This window comes from Cetorhinus maximus, chromosome 13, assembly GCF_964194155.1.
Source record: "Cetorhinus maximus chromosome 13, sCetMax3.hap1.1, whole genome shotgun sequence".
Taxonomy (NCBI): domain Eukaryota; kingdom Metazoa; phylum Chordata; class Chondrichthyes; order Lamniformes; family Cetorhinidae; genus Cetorhinus; species Cetorhinus maximus.
Genome location: NC_135891.1, coordinates 12,755,536 through 12,781,052, shown reverse-complemented (window position 1 = coordinate 12,781,052; position 25,517 = coordinate 12,755,536). Strand labels below are relative to the sequence as shown.

The 25,517-nt window shown below is 42.8% G+C and overlaps 1 protein-coding gene across 2 annotated transcripts in view; it reads right to left on the bottom strand.

Moving 5' to 3' along the window:
- Positions 1–22,463: 22,463 nt before the first annotated feature.
- Positions 22,464–25,517, bottom strand: part of dhx35 (DEAH-box helicase 35) — a 59,763-nt gene continuing 56,709 nt past the window's right edge. For both annotated transcript variants that reach the window (XM_078554965.1, XM_078554966.1), the window contains one exon: positions 22,464–23,369. In XM_078554965.1, the coding sequence (XP_078411091.1) occupies positions 23,331–23,369 (39 nt within the window). In that variant the 3' untranslated portion in view covers positions 22,464–23,330. The remainder of the gene's footprint in view (positions 23,370–25,517) is intronic.

The window sequence follows — 25,517 nt, the reverse complement described above, 5'->3', positions numbered from 1 at the left end:
TTTTAAACACGTCGTGTGTCAAAGTAAACACATTTAGTAAAAGCGAGATTATTTTCTTCTTGTCCCCGCTGCGAACGATTGTTGTTGAATAAGAGTTGTGATCCTTGAGATAAGGGATCACTGCGTTCCTCTGTACCTATTGGTCAGCTATCAGACGGCTATTGGCACGGAAATTAAAATAATTGAGATTAAAGAGAACGATTATGTGCAAGCGGAATAATACTTGGCCAGTAACGGGAGACAGAGGCGGAACCGAAGTGCCCCTTGCCCCCACCAGAAGCACAGAGCAAAATTAGGCGACTGTAATAAGATCTTGATACGCCGGTAATGGCTGCAATCTTTATTATTCCTTATACCAAAAAGCTTCTGTATTTCAACGCAAACACAAAATACTGTGGAGGACGGAAATCTGAAATAACCACAGAAAATGTTGGAATATTCAGCAGGTCAGGCAGCACCTGTGGAGGAACAGAGTTAATGTTTCAGGTCAATAACCTTTCACTTATATTTCTATGTTTTATTTGCTGCTATTAGCTTGAAAAGCCATCATTCCCCGACCCTCAGGGGAGTTAAAGTGGCATGTATTGTTGTGCCTATAATTTGTAGGTGCCTCCCCCCCCCACCCCGATCAGGGGTCCCAACACCAATCAGGGGTCAGAAGTAAAGTTTAATTGGATGTTCCTATTAATTTGCATCTAGCTCAAGTTGCTGATTACTGAGAGATGGCTGGTATTCTATCCCTAAACCTCTCCGCCTCTATCCTTTAACTTGCCCCTTACCATCTATCTCCATGACAAAGCTTTTGGTCACTATTCCAACATCTCCATGTAGCTCAGTGTTGAATTTCATGTGGTAACGCTCCTGTGAAGCATGTTTTGCTATGTTAAGAGGCACTATCTTCTCCCTCAGCACTCTGCTTGAAGGCAGGGCTGACCCACAGCACCACAATCTCACCCACTGATACAGGGATCGAACCCTGTGCTGTTGGCACCAATCTGATCCACACCAGCCGTTCAGCCAACTGGCCCTAAAAGAGTCTGAGTTGCTGTGGCAACGTGTACTTGTACATGCATGTTGTAGCTTGGAGCTATAAATAGTGATGGTAGAGGCTGCAGCTTTCTTTCCATCACGTGGCTGCCCGGGAATCTCTCCTGCTCTTACCATCTGCCATTGGCGTGTGTTGGAAGGATTCGCAAGTTGATACTCAACCTGTTTGACCGCGTTATGAATGCACCTTCTTTGGCCATCAGGCCTAGGAGTAGGACTTGAACCCAGAGCTTCTGGCTCAGAGGCAGGAATGCTACTCGTGTTCACCACAAGACCTCCTGAGGCACTATATAAATGAAAACTATTGTTGCCGTGTTCAGATTTAGGATTTACCCACCAATAAGACAACTGCATTTTCTAACGCCATACCCCACACCGCCGCCCCCCACCCTCCACAATAAAAAAGTCAAATTAGGTAAGAAACATGAGTGTAAATAGTGTCTGGGCTTTCTGAACTAGTTTGCCAGGGCTCGTGGGCACATATAGCCCAGAGGCTGAGTTTGAAGCCCGGAAATTCTGACACAGGTAAAGAATAGCTAAAGATGGACAGCATCCTGTATGTATCACTGTGCTAATAACAGGTTTCAACGGTGCAAGAACTTGTTTTTTATTCATTCATGGGATGTGGGCGTCGCTGGCTAGGCCAACATTTATTGCCCTTGAGAAGTTGGTGGTGAGCTGCCTTTTTGAACCATGAGCCTAGGTGAGATGCTGGAGATATCCTGCACAATATTTCTGAAAATTCTCTTATCCTCTTCTAAAAGAACTGGTGGAATATCCAGGCCACAAAACCATAGTGCCGCCTGAGTGAAGACATTTTCTGTACTGCGCTGTCAGAGGTTTAAAGGGGCTGCTGCTCAGTTTTTAGCCAACTTCAGTGTGAGGCTCCTGATCTTGGGTCACCCGGTACATAAAATGCAAGCAAGTTGGATGACTTCCTGTTGGTTTTGCTACAAGACTTGGCCACAAACCACTTTTCATAAGTCCAGGATACATAAGATCTGCAGGAAAGATCACTTCTACTGTTTGCCTCTCTTTTATGGCTTTGTGCATGTATGGATAGCCCTGGAGAGGGATCACGTGGCATCTATCAGTCTGATGCTTTCTGAGTCCAGTGGGTTAATTGTATCATCAATGAGACAAAACAGATTGTGATATTGTTTTTATTTGCATTTAACGTGTATCAGTCAATCAGTGGGCCATTTGTGTAGTAGCAGTGATCACCTAGGATGAAACTTGCAGCGATGCTTTTGTTCCAGCACAAGCCACTAGCACAGTGTCACTTTATGGATCCACTCCAAAATAGGCGTCTGCTGAGATGCAGTTCCATGATAGTGTTGGCAGACAATTTAGGAGCAGGGGAACAGGAATAGAGTATTCAGCCTCTCTGGGCTCCTCTGCTGTTCAATTAGTTCACGGCTGATATGCACCTCAACTCCACTTACCCACCTTTGCTCCCTTGATACCCCTACCTAACAAAAATCTACCCCATTATCCTCACATTCATAAAGTTTTGGAAGGGAGTGAGTTCCCAATTTCTGTTCCCCTTGGCCTAAGAAAATATTTCCTGACTTCACTCATTGGTCAGTGAAGAGCATCATGGATGAACTCAACATTACCCTCTCATCAGATGTCCACCTTCCGGCACACACCACAGGATAGCAATCAGGAAACCCTGGTTTGATTGTGTCAGCTGTGGCTCAGTTGGTAGCACATTTGCCTCTGAGTCAGAAAGTTCTGAGCTCAAGGACTTGAGCACAAAAATAAAGCTGACACTGTGGTGCTGCAGTGTCAGAAGCCCTGCCTGCACCCTCAGATGGATGTAAAAGATCCCACGGTATTATGTTGAAGAAGAGCAGGTGAGTTATCTTCAGTGTCCTGGCCAATATCTAACCCTCAATCAACATTACTAAAACACATTATCTGGTCATTATCACATTGCTGCATGTGAGACCTTGCTGTGAGGAAATTGGCTCCTGCATTGCAACAGTGAATGCCCTCAAAAAAAGTACTTAATTGGCTGTAAAGTTCTTCAGGATATCCAATGATTGTGAAAGGTACTATATAGATGCAAGTCTTTTTCAATTTTCAGGAAACCCTGGTTTATTTTTGCCCCTCCCCTAACCCAGGAGCGTTGAGGAAAATTGTCGCAACAAACTCAGTGTTGGCTGAGATCAGCGTATTAAAACTGTAATGATCAGTTAATGGAATATCAAAACCAAGCCTCATTCTATCCACACCCAATGTCTACATACTCAGTTGCTAGAAATCACTGCACGCAGCAGAGCAATATTGACAGATCTCATGTGGAAAGATTAGAGAAACTTGGATTGCCCTCCTTAGAGCAGACAAGTTTAAGGGGAGACCTAATGGAAGTATTCAAGATTGTGAGCAGGTTCATTCGGGAAAGCGCTGAAGACATTGAGGGACTTTGTCAGGAACATGCAGAAGTGAAGTCAAGGCATTAGAAGGACAGCACAAACCTCCAAACGGCTTACCTACCCAACCCTTCAAGCACCACCTGCCCCACATGTGCCAGAGTCTGCAGATCACACATTGGACTTATCAGCCACCTCAGAACACATCAAACCAGAGTGGAAGCAAGTCTTCCTTGATCCCGAGTGACTACCTAAGAAGAAGAAGATTCAGAATTATAAGCGGTTTTGATAGAATAAAGCTGTTAGCAGGGAGATAGGGAGAAATTGTATTCCTTGACGACAAGTGGGTCAGGACTCAAGGTCATAGATTTAAAATAATTGACAGAAATACTAGAGGGGAATTGACAAATTTTTTCAGAAAGTTGTTGAGCTGTGAAACACATTATCTGATGGTATGGTGGGAGCAGACTCTTTAGAGACTTTCAAAAGGCAATTGGACATGCTTTTTAAAAATTCTTTCACGGGATGTGGGCATCGCTGGCTAGGCCAACATCTATTGCCATTCTCCAATTACCCTTGAGCAGGTGGTGGTGAGCTGCCTTCTTGAACCGCTGCAGTCCATGTGGTGTAGGAACACTCGCATTGCTGTTAGGGAGGGAGTTCCAGGATTTTGACCTGGGGACAGTGAAGGAACGGTGATATATTTCCAAGTCATTATGGTGTGGGGCTTGGAGGGGAACTTGCAGGTGGTGGTGTTCCCATGCACCTGCTGCCCTTGTCCTTCTAGACGGTAGAGTTTGCGGGTTTGGAAGGTGCTGTCGAAGGAACCTTGGTGAATGCTTGAAGAGGTTATTAAATTGGGAGGTTATGGGGGAAAAGCTGGACTGTGGGACTAAATAAGCATGATTGGCCAAATGGTTCCTGCTATGATGTAAGATTCTATGGTTCCCCATCTTGTGTAGGGGCGCAGAGAGCATTTACAGTGCCCCTTTTCTGGTGATCAAGCTGAGCATTAAAACTGGAAACATTTTGACCTGTGTGGTTCAGCTTCACATGGAACAATGCCTTTACTAATTGAGTCATGGAGAGAGCTTTAAATTTGAAAGTTGTTATAAAGTGTCCATCTGGAGTAAGGGTGATATGTTGGGCCTCTTTGCAGTGATTATTTTATTATCATAGCTGTTAAAAGCAGTTTTAACTTACAATCCATAATAGAAAATTTGATTATGAGTCATCTCAAGTTACAAGCTTCCAGGATTTACTTCCAGGCAGATTTATTTCCCTCCACAGCACAATAGCAACATTGCTTCCCTTACAGTGTGGTGTCTACATTATTAAAGCACAGCTTCCCACCTTAGTGGGAATAGTTACACAATGTAATTGTGAATTGGCTACTTTTGCATCAATAGATGTGCCAGTTTTTTTGAGTGTGAATGAAGTTACGTAATGGCATGGAACAAGTTTATTTGCTTAAGTACATCAGTAAATTCTCTGGTCTATTTAATAACATGCTCATTTGTTTAAAATGACAATTATTTCCATTGATAGTGTCGGTAAACTAGAAGTTAAATTGATCAACAAATATTGATTGTGGCAGACATCTGAAGGTTGGTCTTCTGGGTTTGACACCAGATGTTGGGAAATTGGGAAATTCGAAGACCTGTCAACACGTTTTCTTGCCAGCGTATAGACTAAATATAGCCAGGTATCAGCAGTATTCAAACTCGTCAACAAATACACTGCTGTTTCTTACTTCATCAAACCGAAAGATACCCTGCACTCTACGAAGAGCCCATTCTTGTCAGCTCGCTATTTGGCCTTGGGAAGGGAGGTTACAGACAGAACCTCAAATTGTCATCGGGTGCCATCCAGATGTGCGCTTTCCAGAAGGAGAGGTGACTGGCGGGGTCCCTAGGTAATAATTCGAAGTATTTATTTTATTGTTATCATTCACTTATATGTAATTTTAAAATGAATGAGCAATGTACCCGAAATGAATTTCCATGTGGAGAATAAAGTGAAATTTAGGGAAAAAAATTAAATTTGGCTAATTTCTCTCTCCCCAGGAGCCAATTGTAGCAAACTGCTCTGCCATCCTGGCAGAGATCAGCATAGAAATGAAACTGAGTTTTGGTCTCTAGGTATTATATCCTGTCTTTACCAACTGAGCCATCAAGGCAGCTGTAGACCGCCTTGATGGCCACACAACTCTTGGTGGCCAAGTTTAGATAGGGATCAGAAAATTCCTGCTGGTTACTTTCTTCCTGCCACCCTTGTGAGGAACATGACCAATAGCAGCAAACAGAAAAAGCTGAGGGAAAGTAACTTCAATTTAAATCAAAATAATTATTTTGGCTCCCTTCATGGTTCAGTAGGTGAATGTACTGAGCCATTCAGATTAGAAAGGTCCAATTCTGGGCCAACTCTCAACTAGGTTATTCTACATTATGAGTGTTATGGTCCCAGCTGATGTTGCTACTGGAGAAACCTGATCCCCGGGTGGAACCCAGCTTGATAGATCCTAACTTTTATTTTTTTTGTTTAGAAATGTGGAGAGTGGCTATTGAACAGAGTCACAGGAGTCAGCTCATGAACTTTTAACAAAAGAATAAAACATTTATTAAACAAGAAAAGATGAACTATATTACAATACCCCTTCACCCACAACTATACCTTACAGATATATACAGACTTATAAGGATAACACAAGTTACAAAAGCTATCTTATACTCTAATGTTCACAGTAAGTACACAGCCCAAGTAAACCAATAGGAGACCTGTGGTCAGACACACCACACTCTGAAACCAAGTGACAGATGCCCCTTCAACTATAGATCTCTCGTCAACTCCCCCCAGACGCTTGTCACACAGTGAGTCAACCAGTCTCACTGAACTCCACCTTTCATACGACTGTTTCCAATCTCTACTTTCCAAGAACTCTCTTTGGAATTTTCTCCCAAACTGATGCTTTCTCTCAGACGCCTTCCACAAGGGTCCACCTCCAGGGTTTCAAACTCTCCTTCTGATGTTGCTCTCCCCTGAATCACCACGTGTATTTAAGCTTTCTTCCATGCACCCACTCTCTCACTGACTAAGCCATCAACAGTGCTTCACATGCCCATAGTGAAGTGTTACAGACCTTGAACTGTCTCCTTGGGCCTTCTGGCTTCTCGCACGCCTATATCACTTTAAACTTGTGTCCTGTAGCTTTTGTCTCTTTAAGCTTGAAGCTTGGAGCCTTCCTCTCTGCTCCATACTGTCACTTCCACAGAACACGACCTTTTCCAAACTCCTGTTCTTCCTTTGACTAGAACGTCTTTTTGGGATCCCTCCCTTCTGTCTCACTTCTTGGCCTTGGGACCTTTCGGTTCTTTTGAGAAACCTACTCTCTGCAGTTCTCTCTCCCAGTATCCAGTCACTCTGGAATCCTGGCTTCAACTTCAGTTTGGGACTTGCTATCTGTCCCTCTGCTGTCCAGTTTCTCTGGCAGCTGCATCCAACTGAACTCAAACTGCTGCTTTTTCTCGTGTGTATGTGTTTGTGCGTGTGTGTAAACGTGCGGGTAGGTCTCCCTCTCTGGACCCTTGTTGCTACGCAACAGTGCAGTTTTTTTCTCTACCTTGTTTGCCTTAACTCTCCTTCAAAAGTCATTAAAATTGCAGATACCTTTTAAAGTGAAACTAAAACTCAACTTCTCCTTTTCTTAACAGACAAATACAGAAATACGAGTCAAGTTTATCTTAAAGATATATCTTATTCCTAACACATCCAAACACACATATAACTAACTTAAACTATCTCTATTTCCTAACATGAGTTAAATATTTTTTGTGGGGAGGGATTGTTACAGAATGTTGAAGTGCAGTTCTAGCAACTCTCAGTTGCTGGCATGAACATGAGCCAATACACTGAGGTATATCAATTGGGAAAGTCTTAGGTTCAATCCTCTAGGCCCTGTTAACTGGTCTCACCAGGTAAGGCTTTGGGGTGCAAATCGGTCTCCTTGTCACTGGAGGGAAAAATCGGAGAGGGTTCTCAACTATTAATTGTTAGCCAATAAATGCAGCTAGAAATGGGTGTGGACCATACTGGGTTTCCCAACCCAGTATTGTCCACACCCGTTTCTAGACTCTCAGACTCACAGAAGAAAAATAGTTGAAAGTTGGCAGCATCTGTATCTCAGTGTTTGAGTCACTCCTTAAACAGGGAACAATACCTTGGCAATAACTGAATATATGAACATACGAAATAGGAGCAGAAGTAGGCCATTTGGCCCCTTGAGCCTGCTCCGCCATTCAATAAGATCATGGCTGATCTATTTGTGTTTTGAATTCCAATACCCCCAATAACCTTTGATTCCCTTGCCTAACAAGAATCTATCTACCTCTGCATTAAAAGTATTCAAAGACCTTGCCTCCACCGCCTTCAGAAGCAGTGCTCTAAAGTCACACAACCCTCAGAGAAAAAAATTCTCCTATCTCTGCCCTAAAAGGGCGACCCTAATTTTAAAACAGTGCCCCCTAGTTCTGGACTCACCAACAAGAGGAAACATCCTTTCCACATCCACCTTGTCAATACCATTCAGGATCTTATATACTTCAATCAAGTCACCCCTCACTCTTCTAAACTCCAGTGGAAACAGGCCCAGTCTGTCCAACCTTTCCTCCTAAGACAACCCACTCATTCCAGGTATCAATCTAGTAAACCTCCTCCAAACTACCTCCAACACATTTGCATCCTTCCTTAAATAAGGAGACCAAAACTGCACACAGCTTTCAAGCTGTGGTCTCACCAATGTCCTGTATAACTGAAGCATAACATCCTTACTTTTATGTTCAATTCCTCTCATAATAAAGGATAGTATTCCATTAGCCTTTTTAATTACTTGCTGTACCTGCATACTAACTTTTTGTGACTCATGCACTAGAACACCTAGATCTCTCTGCTACTATTCCAGTTATGAACTTATAAAAAAAGTGGCATCACCAGGAACATAGGACCAGAAGTAGGGCATTCAGCCCATCGAGACTCTTCCACCATTTAATTAGATCTTGGCTGGTCAATACCTTAACTCCATCTACCCACCTTTGTTTCTAAACCTTTGCTGAACAAAAATCTATCCATCTCAGTTCTGACCTTTTCAATTGACTTAGCCTCAATAGCTTTTAGGGGGAAGAGGGTTTTAGATCATCCAGCCTACTTCATCCAGTCCACTGGTCTTTGGACTGTACTATTTGGAGATGGGTTCTCATATGACTGACAAGCAGTAACACAATATACTGCTTCTAAGTATACATCAACTTTCAATGGCTGCACAGATAGGCTATTGGTTATTCTGGCAATTTTCTCCCCTTCCTCCTCTCAAATATTGTCTTCTGCTGTTATATACTCTCAGATACACCAAGTCCATCACTTCATGAAGGAGGATAGAGAGTGAATGCTGTCAGGCTATTCAACTGAGGCAGGCACTATAGATAGACTTATAGACAAGCTGGACATTTAGAAAATTCTTTGTTCTAGTTCTAATCAGGTCGTTTCTCAGGTACATAGATCACTGTATCAGTGCACTTACTGCTCTCACCCTAAACTGGAAAATTTAATCAACATTGCTTCCCATTTTCAATCTTCCCTCACCTTCACATGATCCATCTTTGACTCTTCCCCACTTCTCTATTTCCATTTCAGGGGATAGGCTGTGAACCAACATCTGCTACAAGCCTACTGGCTCCCACAGCTACCTTGACCACATTTCCTCCTACCCTACCTCATTTTCTGTAAAGACTTAATTCTATTTGTCCATTTTTTCTGTCTCTGTCATATATGTTCTGACGATGCCACCTTCCATAGCTTCAGATATGTTTTCCTTTTTCCTTAATCGGGGATTCTCTCCATCATGGCTGACAAGACCCTTGACCATGTCTGGCCTATTTCCCACATTGCCACTCCCACCCTTTACACAATAGAGTTTCCATTTTCCTCAACATCCATCCCTCTAACCTCTATAGTCAATGGATTATCCACCACTATTTCAACCTTCAGCATAATGCCACCACCAAATACATCTTCCCTTCCCTACCTCTTCCAATTACCATGCCCTCTGTGACAACCTGGTCCACTCTTCAAACAACCCCAACACCCACATCACTTCCCATGGCACCTTCCCATGCAAGCACAGAGATGCAATATCTCTACCCTTCCCACCATTTCCGGGTGAACAGTGATTTATTTATACTTGGGTGATCGCTTTGCTGAACACTCCCACTCAGCCCCCAGATGTGACCCAGAGCTTCTGGTTTGCCTGTTATTTTAATTCTCTGCCTACTCTCTCTCTATCCCTGGGCTTCTACACTGTCCTAATGAAGGTCAACATAAGCTTAAGGAAGACTACTTCATCTTTTGATTGGGTGGAACTCTCTACCAGAAGGAGTGGTTGAGGCAAATAGTACAGATGCATTTAAGGGGAAGCCAGACAAGCATTTGAGGGAGAAGGGATTAGATGGTTATAATGATAGATTTAGATGAGAAGAGATGGGAGGAGATTCAAGTACAGCATCAAAGATAGCATGGACTGGTTGGGCTGAATGGCCTGTTTCTGTGCATATATCCTATGCAATTTTCAGCCTTCCAGGTTCAATACTGAGTTCAACAATTGCAGTCATAATCACTGTTGGCCATGTTTTTCCAGACAGACTCTGTTAGTGATGATTCTGTAATTGCTGTATGCACCTCATCTGGACCCATCTATTGCTCCATTCCTTGACCCATTACCATCAACCCTTGCCTTATGCCATGATGCCTTTGGTTATTTAATCTTTCCTGCCTTCCAACCTCTCATAGGCCTTCTCTTTTGTTCTTTTCCTCCTTCCCTTCTCTGCCTCTACAATTGCTTAATACCTGTTACATCACTAACTTTCTCCAGTTCCGATAAAAAAATCATCGACCTGAAGTGTTATCTCGGTTTCTCCTGCCACGCGATGCTGCCGCCCTGCTGTGTATTTCCAGCGTTTTCTGTTTTTATTCCAGATTTCCAGAATCCGCAGGGTTTTGCCCTTGTAGAGATAAGCCTGATCTTGTCCATACCAAACATCCACTTCATGCACTTTCCAGCAAGGATCACTGAATAGCAATCATGAGTAATCTTGGCTAACATTTCCCTTCCAGAGACAGTGAAGCATATTGTGCTGCACTCAACTGGCACCTTGGCACAGACTGGGAATTAAAATTGGGAATTCCGGTCTGTCTGGTTTTGGTTATTGCTTTAAATCCTACCCCGTCTCTGTCTTTCCCATACGTCTATCTCTTCCATACGCTTATCTCAGTTTTTAAGAGCCATTGCAATGATTGAAATCTTCTCTATATCCACACAGCTTTAATTTTGTATCCTTGCTGCAGTTTGCTCACTGACCAAAGGTGTCACTACGGAACAGCATTTACGAACAATGCAAAGTGCCAAACGCATTATTCACTGATCCAAATCAGAACATTAACTTGGATTCCAATTCTATGACAGCACTCACTGTTCCTCAATTGTTATATGAAAAACTTTTAATTTCCATTACTCGCCCCTGTTGAATGGACCTTTGTGGCTCTACGAGCTACTGCCTGCATATTACTATATACACAAAGGACGGCTGACTATAACTTCAATTTACATTTTCTTCATTCCAGGCTTTCTCAACACACCACCGAGTCAGTGGGGCTGCCAAGATGCTGTAAATTATAGACTGAATTAGAAACCCAATTCATCCAAATTGTTTCAATTAAAGCTGGTGGCATAATGTAAAGAATACTAAGATATGTGAACAAGAGTGATGAGCGGGCAAGATAACTAAAATAAAATGGGTTTTGTTTTATCCAGTCTTGTGCTTGATAGCTTGAAAATGTACAATTATTTTTATATATATTCATGGGATGTGGGTGTTGCTGGCTAGGCCAGCATTTATTTGCCCATCCCTAATTGCCCTTGAGAGAATGGTAATAAGTTGCCTTCTTGAACTGCTGTAGTCCATGTGGTGTAGGTACACCCACAGTGCTGTTAAGGAGGGAATTCCAGGATTTTGACCTAACGACAGTGAAGGAACGGTGATGTATTTCCAAGTCATGGTGGTGAGTGACTTGGAGGGGAACTTCCAGGCGGTGGTATTCCCATGCATCTGCTGCCCTTGTCCTTCTAGATGGTAGCGGTTGTAGGTTTGGAAGGTGCTGTCTAAGGAAGCTTGGTGAGTTCCTGCAGTGCATCTGTATTTTGTACAATGGGTTGTTTACAAATTAAAAGCGCTATATAAATATAAGTTTTGTTTATATATCTGGAGGACGTTACAGAGATGAGGTGAGGTTATGAGGAGAATTTGAACATCAGAAAAGCATTTTTAAGTTATATAAAACTATTTAAATTGTATAGATGGAAATAGTTAATGTGAACGTAATGTCCACAATTTCCAGTTCTTCTGTCTAGCTCAGATTAGCAGTAGCAAAACAAGAAGATAACTAAAAGGTAACTTGAAGAAAGACTTGTGGATTTTAATCAGAAACTTGTCAATGTTGAACTAATGTATTCTCCAGTTGATTGTACTTCATAAGAAAATGCTGTATACATTTACAATTGTAAATTAAACTTAGAGACTTAATATGAAGACGCTTTTGTCAAGTGCATACAGTAATCCTGCAAACTAAATTTTGCTTTATCACATTGGGTTAAACACAACTAATGTGATAATAGCAATACTTAAAATCAAATTTCTTATTGCACTTACGTTAACTTACATCAAGTATTAACTGTCTTTTGAAACTATAGCACTATAGTTAATAGGACACCAAGTGTCATGTCAAGTGTGTGAAAAGTTAATAGCAAATCTTTGTACTACTGCATTTTGCCCATTTTAAAGGAACTGACATAGCAGGTTGTTAAGTGTGTTGGTTGATCTAGGACAACAGCAGAGCAAATGGCATCACATATAAAACCCTTAGATACAAGAGATAAATCTGATCCCAGTTCTTTTCATATTATCATGAGGACTGAGACCCATGGGGACCAAAAAAAAAGCCAACATGCTATTTGCCCTCCTAATTGCTACATGCTAACTTTCCATATTCCTTGTATGACTTCACCCAAGTCTCTCTGAAAACCAACATTTAAAGATTTCATATATTTTTTTACGTATTCTGTATTGCCAAAGTGTATAATCTCACACTACACTCAATCAGCCACCTTGTTGCTCACACACTTAACCATATCTCTTTGTAGCCTCTGTGTGTCCTCCTCACAATTTACTTCCACACCTACCTTTGTGTTGTCAGAAAACTTGCATACATCACTGTTGGCCTCTGGGTCTAATTGATTTATATAGATGGTAAATCATCTCCAGCATTGCAGCTCTCTGCCAAATTGAAAATGCCCCATTTATCCATCCACCCTACTTCATGTCTGTTAACCAATCCTCCACCCATGCTAATATATTACCCCCACCTCCATGAGCCACGAAAGTACTTTATCGACTATAAAGCACTTGGAAATGTTGTGGGATTGTGAAGGGTGACATACAAATACAAGGTCTTTTTTCTTTAATTAGGAGCATAGGAACTGAAGTACACCATTCAGCCCATCGAGCCTGCCCCGTCATTCAATTAGAGTCACAGTCATAGAGTCATAAAGGTCTACAAAACAGAAAAGGCCCTTCGGCCCATCGAGTCTGCGCCAGTCAATCAAGCACCTAACTATTCTAATCCCATTTTCCAGCACTAGGCCCATAGCCTTGTATGCCATGGCATCGCAAGTGCACATCCAAATACTTCTTAAATGTTATGAGGGTATCTGCCTCTACCACACTTTCAGGCAGAGAGTTCCAGATTCCCACCACCCTCTGGGTGAAAAAGTTCTTCCTCACATCCCCTCTAAACCTCCTGCCCCTTACCTTAAATCTATGCCACCTGGTTATTGATCCCTCCATCAAGGGGAAAAGTTCCTTCTTGTTTACCCTAACTATACCCCTCATAATTTTATACACCTCAGTCATGTCCCCCCTCAATCTCCCCTGCTCCAGGGAAAATAACCTCAGTCTATCCAATCTCTCCTCATAACTAAAACTCTCCAGCCCAGGCAACATCCTGGTAAATCTCCTCTGCACTCTCTCTAATGCAATCACATCCTTCCTATAATGCGGATTCCGGAACTGCATGCAATACTCTAGCTGTGGCCTAACCAGCGTTTTATACAGTTCCAGCATAACCTCCCTGCTCTTATATCCTATGCCTCAGCTAATAAAGGCAAGTATCCCATATGCCTTCTTAACCACCTTATCTACCTGTTCCACTACCTTAAGGGACCATTGGACATTGCTCTGTAACAGCAATGACATCACCAAGATCCCTCTGATCCTCGGTACTTCCCAGGGTCCTACCATTCATTGTGTATTCCTGTGCCTTGTTTGTCCTGCCCAAGTGCATCACCTCACACTTATCCAGATTAAATTCCATTTGTCACTGATCAGCCCGTCTATATCCTCCTGCAATCTAAAGCTATCCTCCTCACTATTTACCACCCCACCAATTTTTGTGTCACCTGCGAACTTACTGATCAACCCTCCTACATTCAAGCCTAAATCATTTATATATACCACAAACAGCAAGAGACCCAACAATGGTCCCTGTAGAACCCCACTGGATACAGGCATCCTGTCACAAAAGCACCCCTCGACCATCGCCCTCTGCTTCCTGCCACTCAGCCAATTCTGGATCCAATTTGCCAAATTGCCTTGGATCCCATGGGCTCTGACCTTCGTCACCAGTCTCTCAGGGACCTGAAGTCCAAGTAGACTACGTGAAATACATTGCCCTCACCTGGTCGCCTCTTCGAAAAATTCAATCAAATTGGTCAGACATGACCTCCCCTTAACAAAACCATGCTGACTGCCTTTGATTAATCCCTGCCTCTCCAAGTATAGAATAATTGTCCCTCAGGAATGCTTCCAATAGTTTCCCCACTACTGAGGTTAGACTGTCTGGCCTGTAGTTCCCTGGTTTATCCCTTCCTCCCTTCTTGAATAACGGTACCACATTGGCTGTCCTCCGGTCCTCTGGCACCTCTCCTGTGGCCAGAGAGGTATTGAAATTTATTACCAGGCCCCTGCTATCTCCTCCCTTGCCTCACTCAACAGCCAGGGATACATTTCATCTGGGCCTGGAGGTTTATCTACTTATAAGCCTGCCAGACCACTTAGAACCTCCTCCCTTTCTATACTAATTTCTTTAATTATATCACAGTCCTTCTGCCTGATTTCCATACCTACATTATCCCTTTCACTTGTGAACACCGACACAAAGTATTCATTCATTTACGTCATCCAGCTCCACACACAAATTACCACTATGGTCCTTAATGGGCCCTACTCTTTCCCTAGTTATCCTCTTACTCTTAATGCACTTGTAAAATAACTTTATATTTTCCTTTATTTTACCTGCCAATATTTTTTTCCTGCCCCATTGTTGCTCTCCTAATTTCCTTTTTAAGTTCCCCCCTACACATTCTATACTCCTCTAGGGCTTCTGCTGTTTTGAGCCCTCGGTATCTGCCAAAAGCCTCCCTTTTTCTCTTAACCAATCCTGTAAATCCCTTGACATCCAGGGTTCCCTGGATTTGTTGGTCCCACCCTTTGTCTTTACTGGAATATGTTGGCCCTGTATTCTTCCTATTTCCTTCTTGAATGAGTCCCACCGCTCTGATGCAGACTTACCTAAAAGTAGCTGCTCCCAATCCACTTTGACCAAATCATATCGGATCTTACTAAAATTGGCATTCCCCCAAATTAGAACTCTGATTTCTGGCCCATCCTTGTCCTTTTCCATATCAACTTTGAATCTAACAGAGTTATGATCACTATCTGCAAAATGCTCCCCCACTGATACCTCTACCACTTGCCCGGCTTCATTCCCTAAAATTAAGTCCAGGACTCTCTTGTCGGACTTTCTACGTACTGGCTTAAAAAGCTCTCCTGGATGCATTTTAAGAATTCCGCTCCCACTAAACCTATCACACTATGACTAACCCAGTTAATGTTGGGGAAGTTGAAATCCCCCACTATTACTACCCTATTATTTTTACACTTCTCTGAAATTTGTCTACATATCTGCTCTTCTATTTCTCTCTGACTGTTTGGGGGTCTATCGTACACTCCCAGCAATGTGATTGCTCCTTTTTTGTTTTTCAGTTCTACCCATATGGCTTCATTTGAGGAGCCTTCTAAGATGTCATCCCTCCTTACTGCTGTAATTGATTCGTCGATCAATATAGCAATACCCCCTCCTCTTTTACCTCCTTCCCTGTCTTGCCTGAAGACCCTATATCCTGGACTATTGAGCTGCCAATCCTACCCCTCTCTCAACCATGCCTCTGTAACAGCAATGACATCACACTTTGTGCCCTCATCTCATCTGCCTTATTTGTCAGACTCCTTGCATTAAAATAAATACCATCCAGCCTTGCCAAGCTCCCTTGTGCCTTAAATGGCCTATAATTTCTATGCCTTCCAGACTCACCTGCCCTCTCTTCTAATTTTGGCTGTGCATCTCCCCCTGCTGAACCTCCTTTCAGGATCCCATCCCCCTGCTAAGTTAGTTTAAATCCTCCCCAACAGCACTAGCAAATCTCCCCGCAAGGATGTTGGTCTCATTCCAGTTCAGGTGCAACCCGTCCACCTTGTACAGGTCCCACTGCCCCCAGAAACGATCCCAATGTCCCAGAAACTTAAAACTCTCCCTCCTGCACCATCTCTCCAGCCACGCATTCATCTGGGGTAACCTCCTATTTCTATACTCACTAGCGCGTGGCACCGGAAGTAATCCAGAGATTACTACCTTTGAGGTCCTGTTTTTTAATCTGTTTCCTAGCTTCCTAAATTCTGCTTGCAGGACCTCATCCTTCTTTCTACCTATGACGTTGGTACCAATATGTATCACGATCTCTGTCTGTTTGCCCTCCTCCTTTAGAATGCCCTGCAGCCGTTCAGTGATATCCTTGACCCTGGCACCAAGGAGGCAACATGGAATCATGTCTTTGGTCGCAGAAATGCCTGTCTGTTCCCATTACTATCGAGTCTCCCACCACTATTGCTCTTCCTTTCTTTTTCCTCCCCACCCTGTGCAGCTGAGCCACTCAGTGCCATAAGCGTGGCTGCACTCCCCAGAGGTACCGTCACTCTCACCGTTTCCCAACACTGAAAAACTATTCTCGAGCGAGATGCACTCTGGGGATTTCCTGACTACCCGCCTGACGCCTTTCTTCTGACTGATGGTCACCCATTCCCTCTCTGTCTGCACTTACATAAGCTGTGGGGTGACCATGTCTAAAAGTGTGCTATGCATGAAACTCAGCCTCGCGGATGCACCTCAGTGCCTCCAGCTGCCGTTCAAGCTCCGAAACTCGGAGCTCAAGTAGCAGCTGGTGGCACTTCCTGCACGCGTGGTCAGTCAGAGCGCAGGGAACGTTTAGGACTTCCCACATGTTGCAGGCTGTACATAACATGGGACTGAGTTGCCATGTTAAAATCCTTACTTTAAGTTAAATACGGTAAAAAGTTAAATAATTTATGTACTTTAAATAAAATCTAGAGCCCTTATCTTTCCTTAGCTTAATCTATTTTAAAGTGGAGAAAAACACTTACCCACTACTCACCAATCAGCTCTCACCTTTGTGCTGACATCATTTTTTGAAGCTTCCCTGCACTCGCGCTGGTTCTGATCTCTCCGCCGCTCTCTCGTGCTGTCTTGTGATGTTGCACTTGTTATTTTCAACAAGAACTGACTGCAGGACACTCTTCCCAGACTGCTTCACCACGATGCTGACTGCAGGACACTCTTCCCAGACTGCTTCACCACGATGCTGACTGCAGGACACTCTTCCCAGACTGCTTCACCACGATGATTACTGCAGGACACTCTTCCCAGACTGCTTCACCACAATGCTGACTGCAGGACACTCTTCCCAGACTGCTTCACCACAATGGTGACTGCAGAACACTCTTCCCAGACTTCCAATTAGATCATGGCTAATCATCTACCTCAGTATGAGAAACTGGCACTATCTCCATATCCCTTGATGTCATTGGTCTCCAGAAATCTATCGATTTCTGTCTTTAACACGCTCAATGATTGAGCACCCACAGCCCTCTAAGAAGAGAATTCCAGAGGTTCACCACCGAGTGAAGAAATTTCTCCTCATCTCAGTCTTAAATGGCCTACCCCTTATTCTGAGATTATGTCCCCTGGTTTTAGACTCAACAGCCAGGGGAAACATAATTTTGTAAGTTTCAATGAGGTGAGCCCTCATTCTTCAAAACTCTGGGCAATACAGGCCCAGTCTCCTTAAATCTCTACTCATAAGACAATCCCTCCATCCCAGGGATTAATCTGGTGAACATCCGTTGCACTTCTTCTATGGCAAGTGTATCCTCCCTTAGATAAGGGGACCAAAACTGTACACAACACTCCAGGTGAGGTCTCACCAAGGCTCTATATAACTGCAGCAAGACATGCTTACTCCTGTACGCCAATCCCTTCTGGATGAAGGCCAACGTGCCATTTGCCTTCCTAATTGCTTGCTGTACCTGTATGCTAGTTTTTAGTGACTCATGAACAAGGACACGCAGGTCCCATAGGACACTCGCATTTTCCAACCTCTCACCATTTAGGAAATACTCTGCCTACTTGTTTTTTCCATCAAAGTGAATAACCTCACACTTAATCACATTATATTCCTTCTGCCATGTTCAAGCCCATTCAATTAGCCTGTCCAAGTCATCTTGAAGCCTCCTTGCATCCTCCTCACAAATTATATTCCCACCCAGTTCGGTGTCATCAGCAAATTTAGAAATATTACAATCGATCCCCACATCCAAATCATTTATACAGATTGTGAACCTAGCATGGATCCTTGCATTACCCCACTAGTAATAGCCTGCCATCCTGAGAATGATCCGTTTATTCCTACTCTCTGCTTCCTGCCTGATAACCAGTTCTCAATCTATACTAGTATGTTTTTGAATTAAAAAATAATTAATAGATTATTTATACCCATCAACATTGAAAGAGGACCAACCTTCTGTATTGTACACAGAGAAAATGAGGTAGAGGAAGGAGGCACAGGGAAATCAGCCAAGGAATCCAATATATGAGCAGTCAGTAGCAATAAATTTGCAAGTTAGGGGATACAAAATGAACCTGAACATCAGTACATTAATCAGATAGTTCAGTGAAGAGAACACTTGGGCTTCAATGGAAGCAGCAACTAATGAGATAAGAACTATAGGAGACATGTGCATAAGTAGATTCCAGTGAAAGTAAGGTTTCAGGTGGATTGAGTTGGTATATGACCACAAGGCAGCGGATATTGCTTTGAGTTTAGAAAATATTTGATGAATTCCGTCAATTAGATCGTGGCTTAACTCCATCAAACAGCTCAATTAGATCACTCCTTATTCTTCTATAATCAAGGAAATACAAGCCTAGTCTATGCAATCGGTCCTCATAATTTAACCCTTTAGCCCTGGCATCATTCTGGTGAATTTGTGATGACATACTAAGGTAACCTCAAGCTGAATATAACTTAAGGAATTGCTCTTTCACATATGCAACTGTTAATATATAGAACAAACTAGCAGTGAACGTAAACTTGAGATGAAATGTTATGAAGATATTTACACACATACGAATTAGGAGAAGGAGTAGGCCACTTGGCCCCTCAAGCCTGCTCCACCATTCAATAAGATCATGGCTGACCTGATTGTAGCCTACCCCTGATAACATTTCACCCCTTGTTTATCAAGGATCTATCCATTTCTGCCTTAAAAACATTCAAAGGTTCTGTTTCCACTGCCTTCTGGGGAAAGGAGTTCCAAAGACTGATTACCCTCAGAGAAAAAATTTCTCCGCATCTCTGTCTTACACGTGGGACCCCTTATTTTTAAGCAGTGATCCCTTGTTCTAGATACTCCCACAAGAGGAAACATCCTCTCCACATCCACCCTGTCAAGACCCGTCAGGACCTTATATGCTTCAATCAATTCGACTCTTACTTTTCTAAACTTCAGCAGGTACAAGCCTAACCTGTCCAATATTTCCTCATAAGGCAACCTGCCCATCCCTGATATGAGTTTACTAAACCATCTCTGAACTGCTTTTAATGCATTTACATCTTTCCTCAAATAAGGAGACCAATACTTAACACAGTACTACAGATATAGTGTCACCAGTATCCTGTACAACTGAAGCATTACCTCCCTATTTTTATATTCAATTCCCCTTGCAATAAATGATAACATTCTATTAGCTTTCCTAATTACTTGCTGTACCTGCATACTAGCCTTTTGTGATTCATTAACTAGGACACCCAGGTCCCTTTGTATTTTAGAGTTCTGCAATCTCTCACCATTTAGATAATAAGCATTTTTTTTTATTCTTCCTGCCAAAATAGACTATTTCACATTTTCCCACATTATATTCCATTTGCCAAATTTTTCCCACTCATTTAACCTATCTATGCCCCCTTGTAGCCTCCTTTTGTCCTCTTCACAACTTACTTTCCTCCCTATCTTTGTATCATCAGCAAATTCAGCAACCATACCTCTGGTCCTTTCATCCAAGTCATTTATATAAATTGTAAAAAGTTGAGCCCCAGCATTGGTCCCTGTGGTACACCACTTGTTACATGACACCAACCAGAAAAAGACCCATTCATGGCTACCCTCTGTTTCCTGTTAGCTAACCAATCTTCTGGTTAGCCAATATGTTACCCTCTACACCAATGAGCTTTTATTTTTCTAAATAATGATGTGGCACCTTATCAAGTGCCTTCTGGAAATCTAAGTACAGTACATCCATCGGTTCCCCTTTATCCACAGCACATGTGACTCCTTCAAAGAACTCCAATAAGTTGGTTAAACATGATTTCCCTTTCACAAAGCCGTATTGACTCTGCCTGATTGCCTTGAATTTTTCTAAGTGCCCTGCTATAACATCTTTAATAAAAGCTTCCAACATTTTCCCTATGACAAATGTTCAGCTAACTGGCCTGTTTCCTGCTTTCTGTCTTCCTCCCTTTTTGAATAAAGGAGTTCATTTGCTACTTTCCAATCTAATGTTCAGAAAGTAAATTAGTAGGCCCTAGACTCAACTGGAAGTACAGTCCTGGTCTTCTGCCAAGAGTAAGATAAATATAACCTAAAGTGATCTTGAATGCAAATTTAAATAACAGGGTGAACAGAATGGGCTCAACACCTCATTCCACTTACCTGTCTTTTTTAGTGTAACGTCTTGTGTTGATGTTGCAAATGCTGTGACAATTGAGCACATGCTGTAGTTGTGATTAAGAGCAGCTTACACTAATTGGCGAAAGGTTAGGGCACGTATAGAAGAACCAATTTCCACCTGGGATGGGGGAGGCTATGTGGAAGGGAAAAGTGGTCTGCACTTTTGTTATACAGGGTTTTGTGAATAAACCTGGCCCCAGCTTTTTCCTGTGCCAGAAAGATGTTTAACAAATTAACATCATGTGAAAATAATTCGATTGAACAAATTCTAGTCCAAATAAACAGTTTCGAATTTACTATTGTGATGAACGGTTTTACTGAAACATCATTTTTCGCTACTTCATACGCTGGACCGACCCCACTACCGTCCTTGTATACCTGTATATTTCCTTACATATCTGCATATTTCATTCATTGTATATTTCCAGCATTGTTTCTTTCGGGAATCCTGTCGGTTTCCTTTAGTGGGTTTCCCAGAGCAGCTCTCCCTCAAAAGCTGAGAAGGAACACTTCTGGTTTCCATTGTAGGTGGAGACATGATACCCAGCAGGAGTGCAAACCATCTGATGTCCAACTATTGGTTTCAATTCAGTTTATACTAAATTAACCATTTCTAGCAGTGGTGATTTTTCTTTCTTTAGATACCAGGGGCGGGGGTGGGGGGGGCATTGAAAAACCATTGGCGCCAGGAGAAACCTTTCATGAGGTCAGGAATGTCCAAAAAATACCTGAGCTTAGTGGCTGCCAACAGGAAAGACCTGGAGAATTTGCACTGGGGTGATCAAGGGGAAATCCCGGAGCCTTCTGTGGTCAGAAACCATGCTCCGATAACCTCAGTTCAAGTTCTGGTTAATTAAAATTGTGTTTAAAGTCCTGCAGGAAAAGGAATGTGTTCCAGAGGTAATAACATGGTTGGGAGAGTGTTTCCAGCAGATATTCTAGTGTTTGAGATATGCTGGGTCTGAGAAAAGGGGTGTTTCTTTTCAGCTAGCCAAATACTCGATCCCTGAACGTAGGCAGGCTCCACAGGACTCAGATAAGGCAGACTGCAGCAAATAGGCCAAAGTCGGCTGAAAATTCACACTCTCCCAAAAGCTTTCCCAGTAATTAGCCTGCAGAGCCTGTGCCTGTCAGCGATGGGGTGCTTTGGGCAAGCTGAAAAGCTCTTGAACTCATCCAACATTCCCAGGCAAAAGGGTGGGCAAACAACCTAGATCCCCACCAATTCAGCTCTATAACTGGAAACGACAGCACAAGCTTCTGTCTTTCTGGGCTCCACAGGTATGTACGATTTTGTCAGGGTAGAGAGGTTATATAAGGTTTAAATTCAAATTTAATTTGTTTCTTTCTTTCTTCAGATTCCCACTGATTTGCACATGTCAGATCTTGGTGTTCTGATTGAGCAATGTTGCTTTATTGGTGGATAATTGCTGAAAGAAACCTTGCAAAACGTCCAGACCCGCTAAAGGCAAACAGGTCAAGCCAGGAATTAGAAATGTACAAGAAGGACTGAACAGCCTGTAATTTAAGGGGAGGTTGGATGGGAAGAGGCCACAGCCTGGACACCCTTGCCATAGAAGAAACCTATGTGGGCACTTCCTCTGTTACCAGCCTAGCCCAGAATGGAAATTCTCATGTGGTAAAAGGAAATGGGTCTTGAACTCTGGGGCAGTGTAAGCACATCTGAACAAAAAAAAAACCTTGCATGAATTGTAAAGAGGGCACAGGACCACACAAGAACTTAAGGCATGGATTTATTTTGTGATATCTTAAAAAAAAGTTAAGAAAGGAACACATCATAGCCAGAAATGCATACAATGTACAGGGACCAAGGCAGCATACTCATTCACAACTGTTGTTGAAAGCACTATTCTTCATAGAAGAAGCTGAAGGTTAAATAATGAACAAGAAAATATGCATTTATTGTGACTGTGAACACCCACGGATCACTCTGGAAGCCCTGATTTCAATAGCTGAGTGTATTTATTTCCTAAGAGATATTTTTACAAGATACTTTGCACTGGAGCCTATAATGTTCTCACCTTCGCAGCTTGGACACAGAATGACTCCGTTTGAGACTATGTACACTGTATATAGGTAGGTTGATCTAAAAATGGATGTACAAGCTTATTGTCCTGTTGACTAAATAAGTGTGCACCATGGATGCTCAAAAACCACATATCAAGTGAGTTTAAATACATGCTTCCAATTAATTTGTATATATCTCACTTTGCTGATACAAGCAGATCTTGTTATTATGAATTAGGACTTAGGCTCAAATGAGGCAACATTGCTAAAAAATACAACCCTCTCTAAACCTGCAAGCTCATGAAAATCAAACAGGACCAACTAGCGAATCAGAGACATAAACATAAATGCAACTGAGTGCCTTTCCTTCGGGGGCCGGGTTATCAGGGACTCTGGACCTGTAGACTGGACATTCCAAAATGAACTCCGCTTTTTATCTTTAACCAATAAATAATCTGATGGCATGAGCTGCATCGAAGTTCATTCACAAACAGATGATAAAAATAAATAGAATTTGGCTTTGCAAGTAGCTGATTGACCCGTCACTTGCAGGGGAGAGCGGAGTCACAGGAACAAACAATCAGGTAACTCGAGCTTTCTTTGCCCTCTGAGAAATGGACTGAAAACAAACAACAAAAAATAAAAACGAGATTAGCCACTTAAAGATTTACTTCTTGAAAAACATTCGCTTTTTGCCAGTTTCAACCCCTTCTCTCTCCTGCAGGCAGGGACTCGTACTATAACAACAACTTATATTTATATAGTGCCTTTAACATAATAAAATGTCCCAAGGTGCTTCACAGGGACATTATAAAACAAAATATGTTAGCGAGCCACATCAGGTTTTAGGTCAGATGATCCAAAACTTGGTCAGAGAAACAGGTTTTAAGGTGCGTTTTAAAGGCAGAAAGTGAGACAGAGCGGCTGAGAGGTGTGGGGAGGGAATTTCAGAGCTTAAGGCCTAGGCAACTGAAGGCACAGCCACCAAAGGTGGAGCAAATTAAAACCGGGGATTCTCAGGAGACCAGAATTATATGAGTGAAGACATATTGGAGAGTTTCAGGGCTGGAGGGGATGAGAGAGATAGGGAGGGGCAAGGCCATGGAAGGGTTTGAAAGCAAGGATGAGAATTTTAAAATCAAGACGTTGCTTGACTGAGAGCCAATGCAGATCAGCGAGCACAACGACGATAGGTGAGCAGGATTTGGTGCGAGTTAAAACATGGGCAGCGGAGTTTTGGATGACAAATTTACGGAGGGTAGAGAGTAGGAGACCAGCCAGGAGTGTGCTGGAATATTCAAATCTAGGAGTAACAGAGGCACAAATGATGGTTTCAGCAGATGATGAGCTGAGGCAGGGGAAAAGCTGGGGGAGGCGGTGGCATAATGGTACTGTCAGTGGACTAGTAGTCCAGAGACCCAGGGTAATGCTCTGGGGACCAGTGTCCAAATCCCGCCACGGCAGATGGTGAAATTTGAAATCAAAAAAAAAAGAAATCTGGAACTAAAAGTCTAATGGTGACCATGAAAGCATGGTTAAAAAACCCATCTGGTTCGCTCATGCCCTTTTAGGGAAGGAAATCTGCCGCCCTTACCAGGTCTGGCCTACATGTGTTTCCAGATGCCCTCTGAGGGCACTGGGGCCCCACTGAGCCCTCAGTGCAGCCACTCTGTTCTCAAGACCAATTAGGGATGGGCAATAAATGCTGGCCTAGCCGGCGACACCCAGAACGAGTAGAAAATAATGTTTTACGAAATGGAAATAGGTGATCTTAGTGATGGCACGAATACATGGTCAGAAAATCATCTTGGAGTCCAGTGTGACACGTGGTTGTGAACAGTCTGGTTTAGTCTCAGATAGTTGCAAGGGACAGAGATGATGCCGGTAGCTAGGGCACAGAGTTTCGAGTAGGGACTGAAGACAGTGGCTTCAGTCTCCCCAGTATTTAGTTGGAGGAAATTTCTGCTCATCCAGTGCTGAATGTCAGATAAGCAGTCCAATAACTCAGCAGCAGTAGTTGAGAGAGCTGGTGGTGACGTAGAACTGGGTGTTTGTCAGCGTTTATTTGAAAACTAGGGTCAGCATGTAGATGAGAATTAGGAGAAGGCCAAGGATAGATTCTTGGGGGACAGCAGGGATAACAGTGCAGGGATGGGAAGAGAAGTCATTGCAAGTGAAGCCTTGGCTATGATTAGGTAAATAAGGATGGAACCAGGCGAGTGCAGTCCCATCGAAACAGAAGACAGTGGATATATTCCAATGAGTGCCCTGTGATTTACTGTTCTAGTAGTCATTTTTAGGTATGAAACGATTGAGCATTAACAGTTTATTCAACAGTGCAGCCATCACCAGGTCGGATTCTATCCACACCCACATACAATGGCCACATCGATGTACTTTCCAGTAGGCAATCAAGAGCGTGATTTTTCTCCCCCTGGCTAAGGGACCCCAAGTCCGAGCATTCATTTGACATGAAGAATTTTAGGGTGTCTGAGAGATAACGCAAGTTCTTTCTTTGCTATCGTGGACTGGGAATCAGACTGGGGACTTGCTGGGGCCGAGTTATATGGTGCCTTTCCCAAATGAGCCATTCGTGTGAATAAAGGATTAAAAGAAATCGTGCCCCAGTTTCGATCTCCAATCTGAGTTCAACTTCACGGATCTCAGCTGGGTGACAATGTGTGCTGTAGCTGGCTTCATGCATCTTCTTCAGGCAGGGATCTTACTCTAGATTGTTATCCAGTGACCTCAGCTGGAAGTGTATGTA